General features: G+C 47.8%; 2 protein-coding genes across 2 annotated transcripts in view; both read right to left on the minus strand.

The window, feature by feature from the left end:
- Window positions 1-1,310: 1,310 nt before the first annotated feature.
- On the minus strand, window positions 1,311-11,267 carry LOC131201335 (heat shock protein beta-7-like). The gene is made up of 3 exons (XM_058189155.1): window positions 10,991-11,267; window positions 8,527-8,681; window positions 1,311-2,019 (listed from the first exon to the last, which is right to left on the minus strand). The coding sequence occupies exons 1-3, from the start codon at window positions 11,265-11,267 to the stop codon at window positions 1,846-1,848; spliced, it is 606 nt and encodes a 201-aa protein (XP_058045138.1). The 3' UTR covers window positions 1,311-1,845.
- An 8,437-nt stretch (window positions 11,268-19,704) lies between these two features.
- The window catches only part of FAM131A (family with sequence similarity 131 member A), a 39,941-nt gene continuing 38,012 nt past the window's right edge, over window positions 19,705-21,633 (minus strand). Inside the window, exon 4 of the mRNA XM_058189157.1 lies at window positions 19,705-20,246. Coding sequence (XP_058045140.1) covers window positions 19,705-20,246 — 542 coding nt within the window. The remainder of the gene's footprint in view (window positions 20,247-21,633) is intronic.

Below are 21,633 nucleotides of genomic sequence, written 5' to 3' on the forward strand. Positions count from 1 at the left end.
CACCTCCCCAAACTTCAAGCTTTTAGATCTCATGACATATTTTTTTTTTCATAGAAGCTGTTGCTTTGCCTATCCCAACAATGGAAGAGCACAGCCATTCAGTGGAGGGCTTTCTCTATCACACTGCATGTACAAGTAGTCCTCAACTTACGACTGTTGACGATCAAAGTTCTAACAGTGCTTTAAAAAGTGACTTACAATCAGTTCCTCGCCCTTATGACAGTCTCTTCATCACCGTGCTCATGCGATTGGAATTTGGGCACTTGGCAACTGGCATGTATTTGTGACAGGTGCAGCGTCCTGGGAGGGAGGACTGTCACGTGATCACCGTTTGTGACTTTCTGACAAGCCGCGTCAGTGGGGGAAAGACTGATTCACTTAGCAACGGTGTGATTCATTTAACAACCGCAACGATCTGAACAACTTTGGATTTTAGGTTTTCCTGATTAGATCCGTTTGTTTCTACAGAAATGGCTAGCATATACTCTCATATAGAAGTGAAAAGTTGAGATTTCACGTTGCCACCTTATTCTGCTGTACCGAAAGGAATCCAAAGTCAATGTGTTTCTTTTTTCCTTCTTTTTTTTTTTCCATACACTTTTCTCTCTTCCCCTTTTCCTCCCTTTGTTTTCCCATTGTCCTCATATTCTTTGTATTTTTGCATTTTATAGTTTGATAAATCTATTTGAACCTGGAAAACAAATACTGGTAAGAGAAGAAGAAGAAGAAGAAGAAGAAGAAGAAGAAGAAGAAGAAGAAGAAGAAGAAGAAGAAGAAGAAGAAGAAGAAGAAGAAGAAGAAGAAGAAGAAGAAGAAGAAGAAGAAGAAGAAGAAGAAGAAGAAGAAGAAGAATTGGGAACAACTCAACCAATTCATCGCTTTAGAGATGGAAATCGCAGTCCAAATTGCGGTCATTAAGTCGAGGGCCACTGCAGGATTTTCTTTCTGTCAAATGGACGGGGAATCTAAGGTTGAAGGAATGCATGCCAATGCCATGTGTGGTGCTATGGTACGGGATGGCATGGTGGGTTTCAAATTTTTTTACTACCGGTTCTGTGGGCGTGGCTTGGCAGGGAAAGGATATTATCAAGTCTCCATTCCCACCCCACTCCAAAGGAAGGATACTGTAAAATCTCCATTCCCTCCCCAATCCAGGGGAAGGATACTGTAAAATCCCCATTTCCTCCCAATCAGCTGGGACTCGGGAGGCAGAGAATAGATGGGGGTGGGCCAGTCAGAATTTTTACTACCGGTTCTGTGGGTGTGGCTTGGTGGGCATGGCATGGCATGGCTTGGTGGGTGTGGCTTGGTGGGCGTGGAAGGGGAAGGATACTGTATAATCTCCATTCCCACCCCACTCCAGGGGAAGGATACTATAAAATCTCCATTCCCACCCCACTCCAGGGGAAGGATACTATAAAATCTCCATTCCCACCCCACTTCAAGGGAAGGATACTGTAGAATCTCCATTCCCACCCCGATCCAGGGGAAGGATACTGTAGAATCTCCATTCCCACCCTGATCCAGGGAAGGATACTGTAAAATCTCCATTCCCTCCCCGATCCAGGGGAAGGTTACTGCAAAATCACCATTTCCTCCCGATCAGCTGGTATTTGGGAGGCAGATAATAGATGGGGGCGGGGCCAGTCAGAACTTTTACTACCGGTTCTCCGAACTACTCAAAATTTCTGCTACTGGTTCTCCAGACCTGGTCAGAACCTGCTGAAATCCACCTGTGCATGGCATAGAGAAAGGATGCCCACAAACTAAACTAAAAATCAATCACATATGAGGGACCGTCAAGGTGTGGGCTGACGTGCTGTCTTGGGTGAGAGAGGGCTACGCTTAGAGCTTCACCTCCGTACGATACAGAGGCGATGGGGACAGCTGTCGCCTCCTAGCCGTGATGATCAACTTGCCAGCGTCATTCAGGGAGCAACTGACGGACAGAGGATCCATGTCTGTTGGCAGCTGGCACTTATGGGTGAAGGTGTTGGAGACAATGCCATCTTCGGCCACCTGCAAGGCAAGCAAACATAAGCAGGTGAGCCCTTTCCCCAGATAGCTTCCTGAATTTTCCACCCTGGTGTTTCTAAGGCACCACCAATGTTGGCTTAAAACAAGGGTATTGAACTCAAGGCCCGCAGGCCGGATCCCGGACCATGGGATTCTGAGTTCTGGCTCGTGGGACCCCCCTGGAAACAGCAAAGGACCGGCCTGCAGTGCCTCTGCTAGCAAAAGTAGAGTGTGGCCCTCCCGAGTTCCATTTTCAGTCCTGCAGCCCAGTGGTGGGTTTCAAAAAAAAATACTACCGGTTCTATGGGTGTGGCTTGGTGGGCGTGGCATGGCTTGGTGGGCGTGGCAAGGGAAGGATACTGTAAAATCTCCATTCCCACCCCACTCCAGGGGAAGGATACTGCAAAATCCCCATTTCCTCCCGATCAGCTGGGACTTGGGAGGCAGAGAATAGATGGGGGTGGGGCCAATCAGAATTTTTACTACCGGTTCTCCGAACTACTCAAAATTTCCGCTACCAGTTCGGTCAGAACCTGCTGAAACCCACTTCTGCTGCAGCCCTCTGCCAATGAAAACGTCTACTTCCAGCATGGCCACATCCAGCCTTGCCACCCCCGCCCCCCCCCCCCAGCCCTCCAAGGTCAAACACAACCCTGATGCAGCCCTCAATGAAATCAAGTTTGACACCCGTGGCTTAAAAGCTTAGCTTGAGTTTTTCAAAGGGGTCTCGTCGGTTCACACAAGCTGCCTGACCTGGTTACCCAATTACTGTCATTCATATTCTGGATGTACGCAATACATATTGCTGTAATCTGACCAAAGGAGGTGGGTTTTATCCCAGTGTTTCTTTCTCTCTATTTTTTTAAAAATATTTTTATTAAACATTTTTTAAAAACAAAAAGAAATTTTGACTTTTTTTTTTTTTTTTTACATTTATATCCCGCCCTTCTCCAAAGACTCAGGGCGGCTTACACCATGTTAGCAATAGTCTTCATTCTATTTGTATATTTATATACAAAGTCAACTTATTGCCCCCAACAATCTGGGTCCTCATTTTACCTACCTTATAAAGGATGGAAGGCTGAGTCAACCTTGGGCCTGGTGGGACTTGAACCTGCAGTAATTGCAGGCAGCTGCTGTTAAATAACAGACTGCATTAGCAGTCTGAGCCACAGAGGCCTTTTCAACAGCCACAGAGGCCTTTTCAACAGATTCGTGTCGGTAACGAATTTCTTACTTATACATTTTTTTTCTCCCTTATTCTAAGGTATCTTTTATACATATAAAATTTTACATATACATATTTTTATACATATACTTCTAATATTAATTTATTTATTTACATATATACATATAAATAAGCGTGTACACAATTTCTTTTCTGCAATTTTTGTTTCCACCTCTTTGTTCTTGAATTTCTACTCCTATTTCAACCGTTATTTACTCTTTCCTTGCCTTTTTTATCTCTTTCCTCCAACCATTTACACCATTTCTCCCAGACTTGGTAATATTCTGTTTCCTCTTTTTCTTGTATCTCCGTTGTAAGCTTATCCACTTCCGCACATCAAAAATGGTGTGTCTTTCATCAAACCAGTGTTTCTCAATCTTGACAACTTTAAGATGCTTGGACTTCAACTCCCAGAATTCCCCAGCTCAGGGGTCTCCAACCTTGGTCCCTTTAAGACTTTGCTGGCTGAGGGACTCTGGGAGTTGAAGTCCACAAGTCTTAAAGGGACCAAGGTTGGAGACCCCTGCCCCAGCCAGCATTCAAGGTTGAGAAACACTGGTTTAGGCTGAAGGTCATCAAGAATACAGGTTGCCCTTGACTTAACAACCACAATTCAGCCCAAAATTTCTGTTGCTAAGCGAGACAGTTGTGTGAGTTTTGCCCCATGTTGCTAAGGGAGTTACTGTAGTTGTTAATCCTATTTGGGTGTTGATGACTTCAGTGGATAGAACATCTCTGAAAACAGCAGCAGATAAACAGAATTAAAACTAGAAAATATGGACGTTCGGCTTTCCTTTTTTATGGCTACCTTAATCATAATCATAATAACAGAGTTGGAAGGGACCTTGGAGGTCTTCTAGTCCAACCCCCGCCCAGTCAGGAAACCCTACACCATTTCAGACAAATGATTATCCAACATTATCTTAAAAATTTCCAGTGTTGGAGCATTCACAACTTCTGCAAGCAACTTGTTCCAGTGCTTCATTGTTCTGCAACCCAACAAGAAAGACACAGACTTCAGAGGATAATTAGAACTGCAGAAAAAATAATTGCTACCAACCTGCCTTCCATTGAGGACCTGTATACTGCACGAATCATGAAGGGGGCCGTGAAAATATCTACAGACCCCTCACATCTAGGGCATAAACTGTTTCAACTCCTACCCTCAAAACGACGCTACAGATCACTGCACACCAGAACAACTAGACACAAGGACAGTTTTTTCCCGAAGGCCATCACTCTGCTAAACAAATAATTCCCTCAATACTGTCAAACCAGTGGTGGGATTCAGCCAGTTCGCACCACTTCGGGAGAACTGGTTGTTAACTTTCTGAGCAGTTTGTTGAACTGCTTGTTGGAAGAAATCATTAGGACAGAGAACCGGTTGTTAAATTATTTGAATCCCATCACTGTGTCAAACTATTTACTAAATCTGCACTACTATTAATCTTCTCATCGTTCCCATCACCAACCTCTTTCCATTTATGACTGTATGACTGTAACTCTGTTGCTGGCAATCCTTATGATTTATATTGATATATTGACCATCATTTGTGTTGTAAATGAACGTATCTTTTCTTTTATGTACACTGAGAGCATATGCACCAAGACAAATTCCTTGTGTGTCCAATCACACTTGGCCAATAAAGAATTCTATTCTATTCTATTCTATTCTATTCTATTCTATTCTATTCTATTCTATTCTATTCTATTCTATTCTATTCTATTCTCACCATCAGGAAATTTCTCCTTAATTCTAAGTTGCTTCTCTCCTTGATTAGTTTCCACCCATTGCTTCTTGTCCTGCCTTCGGGTGCTTTGGAGAAGAGCTTGACCCCCTCTTCTTTGTGGCAGCCCCTGAGATATTGGAACACTGCTATCATGTCTCCCCTAATCCTTCTTTTCATTAAACTAGACATACCAAGTTCCTGCAACCCTTCTTCATATGTTTTAGCCTCCAGTCTCCTACCTCCTACCTTCTCTCCTCCTTGCCTTCAATCCGTGTCCTGCTTTTCCCTCCCGATCTGTGACTAAGTTTATGCAACCATTTTAATTCAGATCAGACAAAGAATGCATTTGCATAATAGAAGCAACTTGACTTCTGTTAACCTCAACTAGGGGTTTTGTTCAGGCATGGCACAAACTTTAAAAAACGAGTCCGTTCAGTAATCAGGTTAAGTGTGCTGTTTGAAAACATACGGCGCACCGAGACCAAGAAACGGATTTGTTGTACATTAGCTTAGGCAACTGGTAAGATTTGAGCAAACGTAATACATGTGGCCAGTTACTTAGCAACTGTTCGAAGTTACAATGGAGACCCGAAAAACTATTTACAGCCCAGTTATGAAGTTAACAGAATAATAGAGCTGTAATGGCACCTTGGAGGTCTCTTAGTCCAACCGCCTGCTCAGGCAGGAGATCTTTATAACATTTCAGACAAACCTCTTTCTAAATCTCTGGGTGGGTTAACTTCCATTATTTTATTTTATTTTATTTTATTTTGTCAATCATATATAAGATAACAGGTAAAAGTAAAAACATAATTTGGATACATGAAAAGAGTAAGTAAAAAAGGAATTGTAGGAATTTAGCACCCACCCCCCTCCTAGAAGAATGAAATATTTTAGAAAATATTTAAAAGGCAGAATATATTTCCCTGGATGAGAAATGGAGAAACATGTTTTAAAGACAAAGCAGCTTCCTGATTCCCCCCCCCACCTTTGTCAATGGGCCATTAAAGCCTCAGCTAAGCTCACTCATTTCCCCCCACCTTTGTCAACCATCATCTGCATCATAATAGAACCCATCTAGAACAGAAACTCACCACATGGCAAGGTTCAGGCAAGCTTGAGGGACAACCTACAATGTTAGCTAAGACCCCTAGACCACCTGGGAGCTTGACAACCAATCAGGATACTCTTCCTGTGCCCCAGAAAGTTCAAAGCTCAGAAAAAGCATAAAGCCAGGGAGCACACAGGATCTCAGCCCTTTTCTGTTCAGGATCTCAAGCAATGTGATCCTGGCCACCATTAAACCATCTTTCCAAGCAGCCTCCATGTTTCCAGTGTCTTTGTCCCCACTTGGAACTGAACCCAGATGGATATTTCTTCCAACAGAATATTAGGACAGAGACGATAGGAACGCTGGTGCACTTATGCACACTCCTTATAGACCTCTTAGGAATGGGGTGAGGTCAACAGTAGACAGTCTAAGGTTAAAATCTGTGGGGTTGGAGGAAGAAACTACAGAGTCAGGTAGTGCATTCCAGGCATTGACCACTCTGTTACTGAAGTCGTATTTTCTGCAGTCTAGTTTGAATCGGCTTACCATGAGTTTGCATCTATTGTGTGCTCTTGTATTGTTTTGGTTGAAGCTGAAGTAGTCATTGACAGGTGATAGGTAATTTTATGTACTATGCTTCGGTCAGACCAAAGTCGCTGTGGTTTGAAGTTGTCTAAGCCCAAAATTTGGAGTCTGGTGTTTTATTGCGAACAGAGGAGTGGAGGACTATTTTTGTGAAATATCTCTGGACTCTCTCGGTTGTATTTATGTCCGATATGCAGTGCGGGTTCTAGACAGATGAGCTGTATTCAAGAATTGGTCTAGCAAATGTTTTGTAAGCTCTAGTTAGTAGTACAATATTACCAGAGAAGAAGCTATGCAAGATTAGGTTAACAACTCTTAGTGCCTTTTTAGCAATGTTGTTACAATGGGCTTTGGCACTTAGATCTTTAGAAATGAGTACTCCAAGGTCCTTGACTGAGTGAGGGTCATCTATAAGGTCATGTCCATCTAATTTGTATTTTATGTTTTGATTTTTTTTGTTGCCAATGTGCAAGACAGAGCATTTGTTGCTTGAGAATTGAAGTTGCTACTTGTTAGGCCAATCTGTTGTATCTGCGCCCCCCCCCCCCGAGCCAGGCCTGCTGCCAGAAAGTGACTTGGAAAGTGAGGGGGAAGGGCCATCAGGATTTACCTCGGGAGCACCGGCTTCCCTGGCTCAGCTCCAGGAGCCAGAAGCAGGCCAGGTGGAAGAGATAATGAGGCCTCCGTCTCCTGAGTCTTTCCCCCCCCAGGCCACGCCTCCAGACTCAGCTGATGGCAATCAGGCCTGGCTGGACCCTAGGTTTCGTAGGCAGGAGAGGCGGGAACAACAGAAGCAGGGGTGAGGCAGGCCTAGGAAGTGCTGAGTCATGGAGCCACACCCCACAGGATATAAAGGCAGCAAGAGCTGCTGTGCCTCTTCGTAGCAGGCAAATCAACTGCTTAACTAAGAGCTGAAGCACTGTTTGTTCCTGGGTGACTCACCAGCATCAAGGGAGATAACAGAGTCACTTGGCAGACGCTCGCTAGTTTGCTGCCAGAGCTGATAGTGCCATCGCTCGGACGGAGGCGAGGGGGGACAGAACACAATCTGACACGTAGTCAAGGTCTTCCTTTAGGACTGACAGGTTAGATCTCCGTGCAGAACTGCAGCCAAATTCAGCCACTGAGAGAGATGCCAATCAACATGGAGGATGGCGGGTTTAGGGATTCCCATAACACAAGCGTCTGCCAGAGTTAGCTTAGCCTCATGAGTGACCGTGCTGCTTGGAGCTAATTTTAACAATTAAGTGATCTGTTTAATGACCAGAGCAACTCATCCATCTCGACATTCCAATCACATATGAATTCTCCCTCCCCCCCTCGATTGGGTTTTAAACGTGTTTATTTATTTATTATTTTATTTGTCACAACAGTATATATAAGCATAAGCATGAAATAGCCATACGATATTTAAGCATATATATAATCTTAAGTTTGCAATAACTATATGAAATTGGATACAATCAAAGGGAACATTAGGACAGGAACGGTAGGCACGCTGGTGCTCTTATGCACGCCCCTTACAGACCTCTTAGGAATGGGGTGAGGTCAATAGTAGACAGTCTTTGGTTAAAGCTTTGGGGATTTTGGGAAGAGACCACAGAGTCAGGTAGTGTATTCCAAGCATTAACAACTCTGTTACTGAAGTCATATTTTCTGCAATCAAGATTGGAGCGGTTCACATTAAGCTTAAATCTATTGTGTGCTCGTGTATTGTGATTGAAGCTGAAGTAGTCTTCAACAGGAAGGATGTTGTAACAGATGATTCTATGAGTTAAACTCAGGTCATGTCGAAGGCGGAGGAGTTCTAAATTTTCTAAACCCAGGATTTCAAGTCTGGTGGGAAGGGGACCTGGGGTATCGGTTTCTTTTATCCCCTCTGCATATCTCAGCCCTGACAGAAGCCCCCTTCTTACCTTCTCAGCTTGGATGACAATGCAGTAGTTGTAGGAACTCACCACGATATCTTGAGGTTCAAACTGGCTGAGATCCGCGATGACCTGGTATTTGTTCCCGCTGGCCACCACGTTGCTGCTGCCCAAGGCTGAGGAATGGACTGATGGAGGAGACCCTGGGAGGGGACCAAAGAGAAGGGTGTGTTTTGTGTGTGTGAGAGAGGGGGGGAAAGGGAGAGGGAGAGGAAGAGGGGAGAGAGAGAGAGAGAGAGAGAGAGAGAGAGAGAGAGAGAGAGAGGGAGGGAGAAAGAATGCGAGAGAACACCTGCAGGTTGTCTGGACATATTCCTGCAGCTTTTTTGGGCAAGGTTTTTTTGGGATTCAGTTTGCCATTGCCTCCTTTCTAGGGTTGAGAGAGTGACTGGCTCCGAATCGTCAACTGGCTTTGTGCCTAAGGCAGGTCTAGAACTCAGGATCTCCCAGTTTCTAGCAGGATGCCTTCATTACTACACCAAGCTGCCTCTGGGGCTCCTGTACCTGAGCTGCCATATTGCAAGAGAACCCCCCTAGTGGTGGGAAAGAGTTTTTTGTATCATCCTGCTGCCCTCTAGTGGTGAGGTGGGTTTTTGCAATCCAGTACTGTACTAACTGCAATCCAGTACTGTACTAACTGAAGGGACGCGTGGGCTAACTGTGGTTTAGTGGGTAAGATGCTGAGCTTGTCGATCGAAAGGTCGGCAGTTCAGCTGTTCGAATCCCTAGTGCCGCCTAACAGGGTGAGCTCCCGTTACTTGTCCCAGCTTCTGCCAACCTAGCAGTTCGAAAGCAGGTAAAAAATGCAAGTAGAAAAACAGGGAGGGAAGGTAACAGCGTTCCGTGCGCCTTTGGCGTTGAGTCATGCCGGCCACATGACCACGGAGACGTCTTTGGACAGCGCTGGCTCTTCGGCTTTGAAACGGAGATGAGCACCGCCCCCTAGAGTCGGGAACGGCTAGCACGTATGTGCGAGGGGAACTTTTACCTTTTACTGTACTAACCAAGCTTGATGCTTCTTCGTTCCCCCCCCCCCCAGATCAGCCAAGATTGGCTAGCTGCTGTCATTTGCTATATTTTTTTTAAAAAGGGGGGGGGGTTAATTCATGGTTTTTTGAGGGAGCCCCAGCTATTAATTTTGGAAGATCCACCCCGAAGGAAGCAACTTCTTGCTTAACCCTAACCCTAACCCTGCCTTGCCTCCTGTGTTTTTCCGGGTTGTAACTGAGCATGTTTCAATATCCAGAAATTGAATTGCACTGATGGTTCATTCAATGCTCATAATTAAGTCAGATGCATTCATCCGTCACAATGGGCTTAATTGGATTTAATCTTGGAGATGTGTTCCATGAAGCCGATTAATTCGTAATACATGTCCTTATACAAGTAGTCCTTGACTTAGGACCGCAATTGACCCCCCAAACTTCTGTTGCTTCCCCCTGGGAAGTTTGCCAATTGTGATCACATGACCCGGGACGCTTCGACCGTCATAAATTCACGCCAGTTGCCAAGGGCCGGCGTTTTGATTGCATGGGTGACCATCAAGGAGGCTGCAACGGTCGTAAGTGTGAAACAACGGTCATAAATCCCTGTTTTCAGTGCTGCTGCAACTTTGAAAGATCACTAAATGAATGGCTGTAAGTCGAGGACTACCTGTTTGAATCTTGCAGGACTCCTTCCCAAAGGGGTTAATTCAAGTATCTGGTAAGAGCTATGGTGGCGCAGTGGTTAGAGTGCAGTACTGCAGGCTACTTCTGCTGCCTGCCCGGCTGCCTGCAATTTGCCAGTTCGAATCTCACCAGGCTCAAGGTTGACTCAGCCTCCCATCCTTCCGAGGTGGGTAAAATGAGGACCCAAATTTATTTTTATTTTATTTGCATTTATATCCCGCCCTTCTCCGAAGACTCAGGGTGGCTTACAATGTGTTAAGCAATAGTCTTCATCCATTTGTATATTATATACAAAGTCAACTTAATTGCCCCCGACAATCTGGGTCCTCATTTTACCTACCTTATAAAGGATGGAAGGCTGAGTCAACCTTGGGCCTGGTGGGGCTTGAACTTGCAGTAATTGCAAGCAGCTGTGTTAATAACAGACAGACTTAGTCCGTTGAGCCACCAGAGGCCCAGATTGTTGGGTGCAAGAGGCTAACTCTATAAACAGCTTAGAAAAGGCACTAAAGCACTGTGAAGTGGCATATAAGTCTAAGTGCTATTGCTATTGCTAAGCAGATCACGTCAAGCAGACACACATAGTAAAATAGCAACTAGTTATTGCTCATACAATACCGGAAATGAGAAAACAGTATTCTCTTGGTCCATTTTTGATCATCTAAGGGAGGGATGAGCAATCAATCTTGATCTAACGTCACCTTGCCTCTGAAATCCAAGGGGGAGTTGGAACATGCTGTGCACTTGAGTTCCCCACCCCACCCCAAAAGGCTCTCACTCACCTGAATACCCATAGGGCTCCTGAGTTCTCCCTGCCCCAAAGATCCCATGGGGAGACTCAAGCAGAGGCTCGAAGCGATGTTTGCTCGGGGTGTAGGTGCTGATGTGCTCGGAGCGGAAGGTTGATGAGGAGCTCACCGAAGACATGGCCCTTGGGGTTGCCCAGCAGCTGCTGGATGTGCGCAAGGCTCTGCGTGAAGAGTCAGGAGGAGAGGGCACGTCCTTGGGCAAGGAGAAGCTGTGATGCCCATAATTGGCTTTCTGCAACGTCCTTTGCATCCCACGTGCTGGAATGCAAGATAAGGAAGGCTGCCGTTTCAGCCACTGGGAGATACAGAGCAGAGACCCTTCCTAATCCAGGAGAGAAGCAACCTGGAATTAAGGAGAAAATTCATAACGTGGAGAACAATTAACCAGTTGGCCTTCAGACGTTGTAGGTGCTCCATCACTAGAGGTTTTTAAGAAGAGACTAGACAGCCACCTGTCTGGAATTGTATAGGCCAGTGATGGCTAATTTTTTTGCCATTGCATGCCAGGAGTGGGGGCCAGGAGTGGGGACATGCACGTGACCCCACACCCATAATCCTATGCACCCTGCCCCCACACATGTGTGCACGACACCCCCTCCCGCTCCCCATGCTCCTGGCACGCGATGGTCTGGTAGACCCGTTTTCCTCTCTCACCTAGCTCTAGAGAAGGGGTAGTTAACCTTTTTATACCTACTGCCCACTTTTGTAGCTCTGTTAGTAGAAAAATTTTCTAACCGCCCACCGGTTCCACAGTAATGCGCCATGTATCGTCGTCTGCGCATGCCTCTCGCGCATCGTGGATTGGGTTTGGGGGAGGCGCCAGCTACCATTTCTGCTTGCCTGTTACAGCTGGGTGGTGTGGGGGGAGATGCGCGACCGATTTTGGGGCAAGGCTCTTTTGTTTGAGGTTGCACTATAACGCTATTTAGTTTTCACTTACATAACGCGAACTAAACTTATGCGCGGGCGATACAAACAGTATATTTTCAGAAATGTAAATTGTCACGGGGAATTTTATGAAAACCTATTGAAAATGTTTTTAAATAATGCTATGAAAATTTTTTAAAACGTCAATTAAATTAAAAAAAAGGAAAGTGCTTCAGTATCGGACAAAACCCTTTACCGCCCACCATGAAAGCTGGAATGTCCACTAGTGGGCGGTAGGGACCAGGTTGACTCTAGAGCCTTTTTAGGAGTCTGGGGAGGGTGAAAACGGCCTCCTCCCCCCACCAGAGGTCCTTTGAATGCCAGAAATGGCCCATTTGCCAACTTCCAGTGGGACCAGAAGGCCCGTTTTTTGCTGTCCCCAGCCTCCAGAGCCTCTCTAGGAGTCTGGGGAGAGTGAAAACGGCCTCCCACCCCACCAGAGGTCCTTTGAATGCCAGAAATGGCCCATTTGCCAACTTCCAGTGGGACCAGAAGGCCTGTTTTTTGCTGTCCCCAGCCTCCAGAGCCTCTCTAGGAGTCTGGGGAGAGTCTCCCACCCCACCCCCGGAGATCCTTCGGATGCCAGAAATGGCCCATTTGCCATTTGCCAACTTCCGGTGGGCCCAGAAGGCCCGTTTTTTTGCTGTCCCCAGCCTCCAGAGCCTCTCTAGGAGTCTGGGGAGGGTGACATTCACAGGTATAGGCTCTCCTGCTTGAACAAGGAGGAACTAAGTAAATCGCTGACCAGAGAGTTGACATAGGAACGCCGTTTAATGTGAATTACACAGAAAGGAAATCAAGTGTAATTGTCATTCTGGCTCCGCCCATTCTGGGGAATGCAACATTTGCAGGCCCTTGGAAAACCAAGTGTAGGCTTTCCGTTGCAGACAGGGAGGGCCGTGGATAATGGGCCCCAAAGTCAAGATGATGGACCAAATATCAGGATGACAATCACCACAGTTATCATCTTGACATTTTTGGACCATAACTGGTGGACATCTCTGCTTGTAGAGCTTTGATGGCAAGACAACACAAGCACAGTTCCCTTAGGCATGGAGGTGGAAAGTGTCAAATCCACCAGCCTCAGCCAAACTGAATTACACTTCAGGGGCTAAGACGCTGACCTTGTCAATCAAAAGGTCGGCAGTTCAGCGGTTCGAATCCCTAGTGCTGCCGCGTAACGGGGTTCCTTGTCCCAGCTTCTGCCAACCTAGCAGTTTGAAAACACGTCAAAAATGCAAGTAGAAAAATAGGGACCACCTTGGTGGGAAGGTAACAGCGTTCCATGCGTCTTTGGTGTTGAGTCGTGCCAGCCACGTGACCACGGAGACGTCTTTGGACAGCGCTGGCTCTTCGGCTTTGAAACAGAGATGAGCACCGCCCCCTAGAGTCAGGAACGACTAGCACGTATGTGTGAGGGGGAACCTTTAGTTCAGTAGAAAAATAGGGACCACCTTTGGTGGGAAGGTAACAGCGTTCCATGCGTCATTGGTGTTGAGTCATGCCGGCCCCATGACCATGGAGACGTCTTCAGACAGCGCTGGCTCTTCGGCTTTGAAACGGAGATGAGCACCGCCCCCTAGAGTCGGCAACAACTAGCACGTATATGTGAGGGGGAACCTTTACCTTTACCTTAACAAAAAGAAGATGAACAAAAGCAGATACCAAACACTCATACTAGATACAGATAGTCCTTGAGTTACGGCCGCAACTGAGCCCCGAATTTGTGTTGTGAAGTGAGACATTTGTTAAGGGAGTTTTGCACCATTTTATACCGTCTTTCTTGCCACAGGTGAATCACCGTAGTTGATAAGTTAGTAACACGGTGGTTAAGTGAATCTGGATTTTCCCCACTGGTTTTGCTTGTCAAAAAGTTGCAAAAGGAGATCACGTGACCTTGGGGGGACACAGCAACTGTCATAAGTATGAGTCCGTGGCCAAGCGTCTGAATTTTGATTCACGTGATCGGGGGGGGGGGGAAGTGTGAAAAACGGCCTGGACTACTGCAATGCTCTCTACATGGGGCTCCCCTTGAAGAGCACCCGGAGGCTCCAGTTAGTCCAGAATGCGGCCGCGCGAGTGATAGAGGGAGCACCGTGTTGCTCCCATATAACACCCATCCTGCGCGGCCTACACTGGCTACCGGTAGCCTTCCGGGTGCAATTCAAGGTTTTGGTTACCATCTTTAAAGCGCTCCATGGCTTAAGACCGGGATACCTTCGAGACCGCCATCTGCCGCCGATTGCCTCCCAACGACCCGTGCGCTCCCACAGAGTGGGCCTCCTCAGGGTGCCGTCGACCAAACAATGTAGGTTGGCGACCCCCAGGGGGAGGGCCTTCTCTGTGGCGGCACCAGCCCTGTTGTGTCTTGCCCGCCCTCAGAGCAGCCGGGGCCTTCTTACCTGCTCCCGCACACTGAGGAATGTATGCCTCCCGGTCCCAGTCCTGGCTCCATGCCCACACAAACTGCAGAAGGAGAATCTCCCTGCCCCAGCCCTGACTCCATGCCCAGGCAAACGGAGCAGCTAGACCCCTCCCCCTCCTCCACAGCAGGTGAGCCTGAGGAGGGTTTATTACCAACAGCTGATTGGTGTGACCCTCGCATCAGAAGATTGGAGAGGCGGAGGCTACAGAGGGAAGGGAGGGGCAGGCCTTAATGAGTGCTGAGTCATGGAGCCACACCCCATGGCCTATATAAAGGATCTACTTTCTGGCAGTCTCTGAGTCAGGCAAAAGTCAAACTTATCTTGCTGAAGTCACTTACTGGTCTCCTGCCTGCTCTGAGGACTTTGCTAGGACTTTGGGCAGAGCTGCAGAGGCACGCCTGATTCGGATTTCCCGGACCCAGCCGTCAGCGGAGGAGTGGGACACGACAAGCCCTGTGGAACGAGCTTCCTCCGGGATTACGACCACTCCCCGACCTCCGGACCTTCAGACGTGAACTGAAGACTTTATTAACATAACATAACAACAGAGTTGGAAGGGACCTTGGAGGCCTTCTAGTCCAACCCCCTGCCCAGGCAGGAAAACCCTACACCATCTCAGTCAGATGGTTATCCAACATTTTCTTAAAAATTTCCAGTGTTGGAGCATTCACAACTTCTGCAGGCAAGTCGTTCCACTTATTATTATTTCAGCGCGCTGGACTAGCCTAAGAATAAAATGTTTTAACTAAATTTTAAGGGTTTTTTAATGGGTTTTTACCGTTTTTAGTGATTTGGCTATGATAATATTTAGTTTTAATTGGTTTTTTAATGCTTATTTATTATATTGTTTTTTAATATGCCTGTGAACCGCCCTGAGTCCTACGGGAGATGGTGCGGTATAAAAGTATGATTAATAAATAATAAATAAATAAGTCACTTTTCCTCCCCAGTGGCGTGGCAACTTTGAACGGTCACTAAATGAGCTGTTGTAAGTCGAGAACTACCTGGACTCCGAAAGACATCCGGGAAGGCAGGGATGGAAAAAAAACCCAAAGCTGCCGGAAGCAAAGGCATGGAAAAGAAATAGCAAAACACGGTCTGAATCGGGTAAAATCACCTTTTTAATGAATTTACAGATACAAAGAAAACGAAACAGACAATCGTTAACCAGGCTGGGCTATACATCAGGAACAAATTGGGTGAGAAATAGTGACACACAGAAACAATACTGTGCATTTGGACCGGGACACAGGAGTGCAAGGATCAGAGAGTTTGGGAGGAAGGAGTAAAGAAGAGGGCGATGCCCTAGGCTCTCTTCGGGCATCAAGGGAAAGGCAAGACAGGAGTCCGCACAGAGATTTTTTCGGGGGGGGTAGGTAGGGACGGGGACGTGCGACAGTGCCACCGAATGGACTGGTGTTGCACAGACGATGCAGGAGAAGATGGGCTTAGCAAGGGAGGTTCTTGAATGAGACATGTTGTTTTCGTTCCCTCCCCATCTCACCCTACTTCCTAGCGGCCTTCTTTTCCGGTGAAGGAGCCCCTGCTCACCCACGATCACCTGACTAGGTCTTGCTGCACTTCAGATGGATGAGTCACGATGAGACTCAACTCTCCTGCCGTCCCTGAGCCAATCGAAAGATCCCCAGCCTCTACCAAATGGTTGGAAAAGAAAGCACCATTTCAAATATCCCCATGAAATCTCAGAGTCTCTGGAGTGACTAGGACACTAAACCCTCCCCGCGACTAGTTATTTAACCACTCGGACTAGTTGACATATCCGAGACTTCCCGCCCCCCGCCCCTCAACATCATCCCTACACTCTGTTCTCTGCAACCTCTCCTTCCTTAGAAGAATGTCAATGGTTGGGGATAGACCAGGCCATGATGGTCCTCCTGCTAGTCATAATTTCCTTCTTCTCCAATTGAAAGAACGATTGGAGACCGTCTGCTCTGAAGCCAATGAGAAAAAGCTGCCACAAAGAAGAGGGCCCAACCCAGTGGTGGGATTCAAATAATTTAACAAACGGTTCTCTGCCCTCATGACCGGCTGAGTGGGTGTGGCCATGGGGTGTGTGACAGGCAGCCGGCAGCCTCCTGCGTGGGAACAAAATTGAACCACGGGAGGGGGGGGGCACGCCACACATCTCCGTGCCCCGTTTGGGGCCCAGTAGGCCTCTCTGCAGCCTCCTGGGAGCAAAAATGGGCCACGGGGTGGGGGGGGCGCACCCTCCGTGTCCTGTTTTGGGCCTAGTAGGCCTTCCTTATTTGGGAGCCAAAACGGGATGTGTGGGGACTCCTGGAAGGGGCAGGGAGGGAGGGGAGGGGCCAGCCAGCAATTTAACAACTGGTTCGGCCTAAATGGTGTGAACCGGTTGAATCCCACCACTGGGCCAACCTATTTTCCAAAGCACCTGAAGGCAGAACAAGAAGCAATGGATGGAAACCAGTCAAGAAGGGGACCAACCTAGAACTAAGGAGAAATTTCTTGACAGTGAGAACAATTAATCAGTGGAACGGCTTGTCCTAATCCACCACTGGATGTTTTTAAGAAGAAATTGGACAACTGCTTGTCTGAAATGGTATAGGGTCTCCTGCTTGAGCAGAGGGGTGGACTAGAAGACCTCCAAGGGTCCTTTTCCAACTCTGTTATTCTGTTAGTCAGCTCTGGATTGTACAAAATTCAGTAACCCCACCTTGCGGAAACTGTAATTTACAAAGAATTGGGCAATGGCCAGAATAAAACTAGGAAGAACTACTCTCCAATGTCTTTCTAAGACAGGCTTCCCAAACTTTTTTCTACATTACACAAAACCTCATTTGAGAAAGTTCTTTCTACTGTTGGTCAGAGAGTCCTTAGTTTAAGGTCCCTGTTATGACTGGGTAAGAGGTTTGTGCGTCATTGCTCAAAGAAAAACCACTTCTACCCACGTTTGAGTAATTTAGCCAAGTTTTGGAAGCACTGTGCTAGAAGTCGAGACGGCATCTACGGTCCAGTCAAGGGTATCTCCAGGATGTGATCTCAAAAGACAAGTAGGCCTCTCCTTGTGTTTATGTCCATGTGGTCAGAAAAATCAAGACGGCAGCTGCAAGGACGTAAACAAATCGGATCTTCAATAACAGCAAGGTTGCCGTCTTGAATTTTATGACCACACCCTGCTGACAGCACGGTTGTTCAACTCTTTTTATCCAAATCACATGCATGAATATTGGTGCGGATGGGGCCTTTCCCTGGGAAAACACGCGCTGTAGGTCTTGTTGGAAGAAATATCCATCTGGGTTCAGTTCCAAGTGGGGACAAAGACACTGGAAACATGGAGACTGCTTGGAAAGATGGTTTAATGGTGGTCAGGATCACATGGCTTGAGATCCTGAACAGAAAAGGGCTGAGATCCTGTGTGCTCCCTGGTTTTATGCTTTTTCTGAGCTTTGAACTTTCTGGGGCACAGGAAGAGTATCCTGATTGGTTGTCAAACTCCCAGGTGGTCTAGGGGTCTTAGCTAATGTTGTAGGTTGTCTCTCAAGCTTGCTTGAGCCTTGCCATGTGGTAAGATTCTGTTGCTAGATGGGTAGGGGCTAATCCTATCTTTGTCATGTAGACAATGGACTGGCTCAGGCCTTAATGGCCCATTGACAAAGGTGGGGGGAGTTGCTTTGTCTTTAAAACATGTTTCTCCATTTCTCATCCAGGGAAATATATTCTGCCTTTTAAATATTTTCTAAAATATTTCATTCTTCTAGGAGGGGGGTGGGTGCTAAATTCCTACAGTCTCAAAATGATTTAATCGTCCTTCCTTCTCCCCCCCCCCCTCAAAAAACCTTTGCTAAAACTGGTGTGTGGACAACCTTAGGACTTTTATCTCGGTATCCTCAACCCTTTTACCAAACTACAATTCCCAGGAACCTTTGAAAGCAGCTTTGACAATTACATCAGGGTAAAACCAGTGGTGGGATTCAGCCGGTTCGAGCCGGTTTGGGAGAACCGACTGTTAAACTGCTGGCTGGCTCTGCCCCTTCCAGAAGTCCCCATGCGCCCTGTTTTTGCTCCCAGAAGGCTGCAGGGAGGCCTACTAGGCCCAAAACGGGGCTCAGAGGGGCCACTGCGCCTCCCCTGAGCCCCATTTTTGCTCCCAGGGGGGTGCAGGAGGCCGGGTGCTGCCTGTCACACCCCCTGGCCTCGCCCACCATGGCCACGCCCACCCAGCTGGTCAGTAGGGCAGAGAACCGGTTGTTAAATTATTTGAATCCCACCCCTGGATAAAACCGATTGGATCCTTACGGGGCAGGATAAAGATCATAATATTCCCAACCCAGGTGGGCCACGGTGGGAGAGCAGAGCAGAGGACAGGGTACCCTAAGGAGATCCATCCATATGCGGGGTACCAAATCCCGGAAAGGCAGAAAATGGAGACAGACATACAAAACTATAGAAAAGATCTGGAACAAGATCGTGTGGACTCACTCGTGCTTCATTTCCGAAGAGATGGGGGGGGGGGAAATGGCGCGTATTAGCACACACCGGGACACCCAAACCCCCTCCTAGCTTCCCCACTTTCTTCCAATGAGTCCACAGTATAAAATCTGAGACAATAAAGCCAAGGATTGCCCTTCGGGCTGGGGTGTATATTTTTTTTTTCTTGGGTTTTTGGGGAGGTTTTTTTTTTGTTTTGTTTCGTGTTTTTTTTTTAAAAAAAAGCATAACAAATCACACATCTTCTTGAATTTCACGTCCTTTTTCAGCTCTTTGCCACAAAAACCACAGGAGCCGGGATCGGAAAGGGGACATACAGGTCGTCTCAAAAGTCTGTCGAGTTTCGTAGTCTGAAGAAGAGAAATGATTTTCGGCTTGAAAAGAGCGTTAGCCATGCCACCTGGACAGCAAATGAGGGCACCTAGGTTCCTAGGGCACCATGATTGGGTTTTGCCCGATGTCCCCCTGCCCCGAGTTGTGATGACTCCCACCAGCGTCGCCCTTCTTCCAATAGTTTGCTCGGCGTCCTCGCCCTGCACCCCAAAGACATTCCCATGCAAAGGAAACAAAACAGGCCACGAGAGAAAGAGAGAGAAAATGCAGCAGGCAAAAAACCCACGAAGCCATTAAGCAGCTCCTGAGGCTTCAATGGTGGCATCGGATGGCACGGTGGAGCTCAGGAAGGCCTGGGAGGGGAGCTTTCGAACCCGCCACTCCTGCCCATGCTGCCTTCCTTCATCCAAAGGTGGGGGAGGAGGAACCATCCCGCTGAGACAACTGATGGGCCGTGGAGCTGGGTGAACGAAAGGTGCCACGGAGCGGGGCAAAATGGCAGGTGAAGCATGCCACGGAACGGAAGGGGATTCACGGCTCTTCAGCATCCTCCTCCTCCTCCTCCTCCGGCTCTTCTTCGACCTCGTCACCTTCGTTGTCGTCGAGCGACACCACACCGGAGGAGGCCACATCGGAGACTTTTCTCCGGACCTGGCAACTGTCCTCATGGACTTTGTAGTCCTTGCACGGAAGGCCCTCCTCCTCCGTGGGCGAGAGGCAGGACTCAGTGAAGGACATGGAGTACATAGAGTCCTGGCACTCCAGTTGTGCCAGGCTCCGGAAGGCACATTCTCCGGCAGTCTGTGTGGTGGGCAACTTGGAGATCAGCATGTCCTCCCTGCCGGATATGGAGCCTAGCAGTTTGGCGGCAAGTTCGGAAGGGGAGCCCAACTCCTTGAGAAGGAAGCTGTCGTCAAGGCTGCAGAGACTGGAGCACAAGGTCTCCGGGGAGATGGTGGACTGAGAGGAATCGCTTTCCGGGTCGCAAGAACCTTGTCGGGAACTCAGGTGGCACAGGCGGCTGTGCAGGAAACCTTTCAAGAGGGTGTTGGTGGGGAGCTGGCCCACTGCGTCTGGAACACAACAACCAAGAGGGAAGAAGTTAGCAATGCAGCATTTCAGTTCAATGCAAAGAAGGACTTGGGGTGACATGTTGTGCCTCGTCCGCTTTCCCCGCAGCCGGGGCCTTCTTATCTGCTTCCGAAGGAAGGATAATGAGGAATGTCCTAGGATGCCTCCCGGCCCCAGCCCTGGCTCCATGCCCAGACAGGCTGAGGAAGAAGAAGCGCCTCCAGCCCCCAGCCCTGGCTCCATGCCCAGGCAAACGGAGCAACTAGACCCCTCCCCCTCCCCCACAGCATGTGAGCCTGAGGAAGGTCAATTACCAGCAGCTGCAGACTGGAGTGACCCTCGCTTCAGGAGAATTGATAACCGGCGTCAACAGAAGGAAGGGAGGGGCAGGCCGGGATAAGTGCTGAGTCATGGAGCCACACCCCATGGCCTATATAAAGGATCTGCTTTCTGGCATTCTCTGAGTCAGGCAAAGTCTACCTTATCTTGCTGAAATCACTTTCTGGTCTTCTGCCCGTCTTGAGAACTTTGCTAGGACTTTGGCAGAGCTGCAGAGGCACGCCTGATTCGGATTTCCCTGACCCGGCCGTCAGCGGAGGAGTGGGACACGACATGACATGATAGCAGCGTGGTGAACCTCTAAGGTGCTAAAAAAGTCACGCAGGAACATTTTGCACATGCTTGTCGGGGGGCTGAGCTCTGGAAAAGCCGAACCTCTGGGTTCTAGTATGCATGCGTGCCCAACGATCAGCTGGCCGGCACACATGTGCTGACCAGTTTTCAGCACTGCCGCATGCACGAAGGACCGCTGATTGTCACGCCGGAAATCCAGGAGACGAACAAGCAAGGCTGAGCGTGCCGGGCGACATGGCTTCGTGTGCCACTTTGGGCACCTGTGCCATAGGTTCGCCATCACAGATCTAAGGGGTTGTCGCAATGAAGAGGGTGTCATTGTGCCTGACTAGGTGGCTCAGTGGCTAAGACACTGAGATTGTCAATCAGAAAGGTCGGCAGTTCAGCGGTTCGAATCCCTAGTACAGGTCTCCTGCGTACTAGGGATTCAAACCTAGCTCCCTTTCAGCTCTGTTTCTGTTTAACTATTCTCCAAAACACCTGAGGACAAAACAAAAAGTAGCGGATGGAAACTCGTCAAGGAGACAAGCAACCTAGAAATAAGGAGGATTTTCCTGACAGCGTAAACCATTAATCAGTGCAACGACTTGTCTCCAGAAGTTGTGAATGCTCCAACATTTTTTGCTCCAGTTTTTAAAATGAGACTGGACAAACATTTGTCTGAAATGGTGTAGGGCCGTGATGGTGAACCTATGGCGCGTGTGCCAGAGGTGGCACGCAGCGCCTTATTTATTTATTTTATTATTTATTATTTAA

This window comes from Ahaetulla prasina, chromosome 6, assembly GCF_028640845.1.
Source record: "Ahaetulla prasina isolate Xishuangbanna chromosome 6, ASM2864084v1, whole genome shotgun sequence".
NCBI lineage: Eukaryota > Metazoa > Chordata > Lepidosauria > Squamata > Colubridae > Ahaetulla > Ahaetulla prasina.